The sequence below is a fragment of the Apaloderma vittatum genome, unplaced genomic scaffold, assembly GCF_000703405.1.
Source record: "Apaloderma vittatum isolate BGI_N311 unplaced genomic scaffold, ASM70340v1 scaffold8418, whole genome shotgun sequence".
Classification (NCBI taxonomy): Eukaryota; Metazoa; Chordata; class Aves; order Trogoniformes; family Trogonidae; genus Apaloderma; species Apaloderma vittatum.
In genome coordinates, this window is record NW_009731181.1 from 21,970 (window position 1) to 24,663 (window position 2,694).

Genomic DNA, 2,694 nt, shown 5'->3' on the forward strand with positions numbered 1-2,694 from the left:
TCGACCCTGGCTTGAAAGCCTGCGGAAGCTGTCATCTCCCCATTGCGCTCCTGGCTCAGCAAATCACAGTCTGCTCGGAGCAGCTCCTCAGAGCCTCATTAGAGCAGCAGCCTTTGAAAGGGTTGAGGAGACCCTATACAAAGGCTTTTGGCAGCTTTTGCCTGGGTATCTGGGAGCAGAAGGGATGTGACACAGACCACAAGGCAGCTGCAGAGACAGCACTGTCAAGCTCTGCTACATGTGCACCTCCTTCATCCCCTCCTCCTAACTCAGAGCCATCCTGCTGGCCTTGGCCTCATTAAAACCATGCTGGGAGAGTCACACTCTAATTTGGAGGTTGACTGTTTCCTCCTGCTGCCAGACTGCTGAGATTGGCTTCATTATAGGGTAATTTTGGAGAACTGCTGCTTTTCTGAAAGCAAAACCTGTGGCAGTCCTTTCTGCCTTGGCTGTTCTCAGCCTTGCTGCCCCAAGGTAAGGACAACAAACAAATTAACCAAAACACCAGAATCTAATAACAGTGTTTCTCTCTTATCTAAGATAAATAAGGTTCCTGTCCATTTATCCATGGAAAATGGTCAGGAATATAACCCCCTATCCATGTTACCGTGAAGAAAATGGAAGACTCGAATTAAATGGTCTGAAGCCACAGACCCTGCTGTCTGCTCTGCGTACAGAAGAAACATACAGAGGTGTTTCTGAAGGACAGGACAAACCCTTTAAACTATTGCTTCAAGTCCTATCAAGAAGGATTTTTTTTTTTTTAATAACTACAGCTCCCTTTTTATTAGAGCTGTGGTTGATTTAAGGATCTCCATCCAGTCCAGATCTTGTGCATGACCCTCCTCCTTTCCACATCAGCACCGAGTCTTACATTGTGCTTTCCAGTTGCATTGCTCCTGCAGGCAAACAGGTTCCTGTGATTCCAAGATCCTGGCTCTTATTCCTCCACCTTTTTCTTATCTTCCCCTTCCAAAGGAAATGAAGTATTTGGCTACCACCACCATTTGCATTGCAGGCATCTGAATAAAATTAGTCATATTTTTTGCTTACCACCACTGTAGTATGACTGAAGCACAATAGAAAAATATATTCTTAGCTGAATTAAAACACAGCCAGCACACCAGTGGAACAGCAACTTACTTTTACACCATGTCTTCCAGTTTGTCCCAATCCTCCCCCCATCCCCTTTCCCTTACTGCAGAAACCATGACCCAGGACAGGTTCAGCTGCAGACAAGAAGCTGTACTGGCAAAGTCAGCTGTCTCCAGGAGGTTTCAGAAAGCAGCCCTCTGGACTTCTGCTTAGAGGAACAAGTGTTTTCCTGCTGGCTTTGGTTAAAGGGATTCTTTACGGATCCCATTGGTGTGTGCAAGGGGAATGTGCACTGTGTACTCATTTATCAGTGCAGACGTGTTCCTGAGCATCTCATGGAATGTGTCCACTGTCTTCCTGTAAACATCCCTGTGTAGCACAAAGGGACGAAAAAGATTAAGAGGCTCAGCCCTCTGGAAGATGATGGGAAAGCCCAGCTCTGCTGGTACCTTCCCATTGCCAATGAAGAAATGGTAGAGCTTCTTTTCATGCAAACATTTCTCCAGGAATTTCAGCATGTCCTGTAGACGAGCCTCCAACTTCTCTGGGGCCCAGTCTTGACTGGGACGTGCCTGCAGGAGGTGCAGCATCACTGTCTTCAGGTGGTAGTTGGTGAGCCCGCTTGGACCTGTGAGGCTGCACTGCTTCCCATGGAGGAAGGCAAGGATCTGAAGGCAGCTGACATGGCATGCGTTGGCAGGCAGTGCTTTGGAGACCAGCTGGATAAACCTCCTCTCATACACTGCAAAGGTGAGAAACCAGTGAGTGGTGGAGGGGAGGTCTGCTGCCAGGCCACTCCGAGGGAAATGAGAGATGAAGTAAACATCAGAGTTCTCATACTGCACCACAGGGGTGAGGTTGAAGGCAATCGATTTTCCTGATCTAAATTTTATCTTTAGAGCTCCTGGCAAATCCAGGAGGCTGAAGGAGAGATCAAATTCATACTTATGGGAGATTCTGTTCCAGGCCTTGGTGACCGCAAGCTGGAACCACTTCATGACTTGGTTGGCATCCAGATACTGAGTATTTTTGAAGCACAGAAGGTCTTCCATCTCACTGCTGGGCCTGGTAGTATTGGCTTGGCTGTGGAGAAGGCACAGCATATCTTCCCCTAGTTTAGTCTTGTCACAGATGCAACCTGTTGCATCCTCACCTGCCCTGCATACCTTGATGGTGCCATAACCTTGTTCATCTGGAGGAAAAGAGTCACCAGAGCACCAGATCTGGGACCGGAAACAGTATGGCTCTGGGGGGGCGAAAGGCACTACAAGATCACAGACAAAAGGTTTACGCACTCTCCAATTCTCATACATGCTCCCCACACCCATGCAGTCCTCCACTTCCATGTCAGCGTCCCGGTTACAGACACTTCTCAAAGCCTCCAGCAGGTCATCTGCAAAGCCTTCCACCATCTCCCGCATCCTGGCCATGTCTCCAGTGGTAGCCAGGATGCGCTTCTCATAGAAACTGGCCAAGACGGCCTTGTCAGGGAGGGCCACTCCTTTAAATGCTTTCCCCAGGACAGCCATGTCATCCTCTTCTCCTCCTGTGTCCTGCCAATTCCCTTCCTGGAAATCCTGCCTCCAGAGCTCGATCAGC

General features: G+C 48.7%; 1 protein-coding gene across 1 annotated transcript in view; it reads right to left on the reverse strand.

Annotated features, from left to right (window-relative positions):
* Positions 1-1,337: 1,337 nt before the first annotated feature.
* The window catches only part of ITPRIP (inositol 1,4,5-trisphosphate receptor interacting protein), a 1,677-nt gene continuing 320 nt past the window's right edge, over positions 1,338-2,694 (reverse strand). Inside the window, exon 1 of the mRNA XM_009875099.1 lies at positions 1,338-2,694. This exon is cut by the window's right edge and continues 320 nt beyond it. Within this exon, the coding sequence (XP_009873401.1) occupies positions 1,338-2,694 (1,357 nt within the window).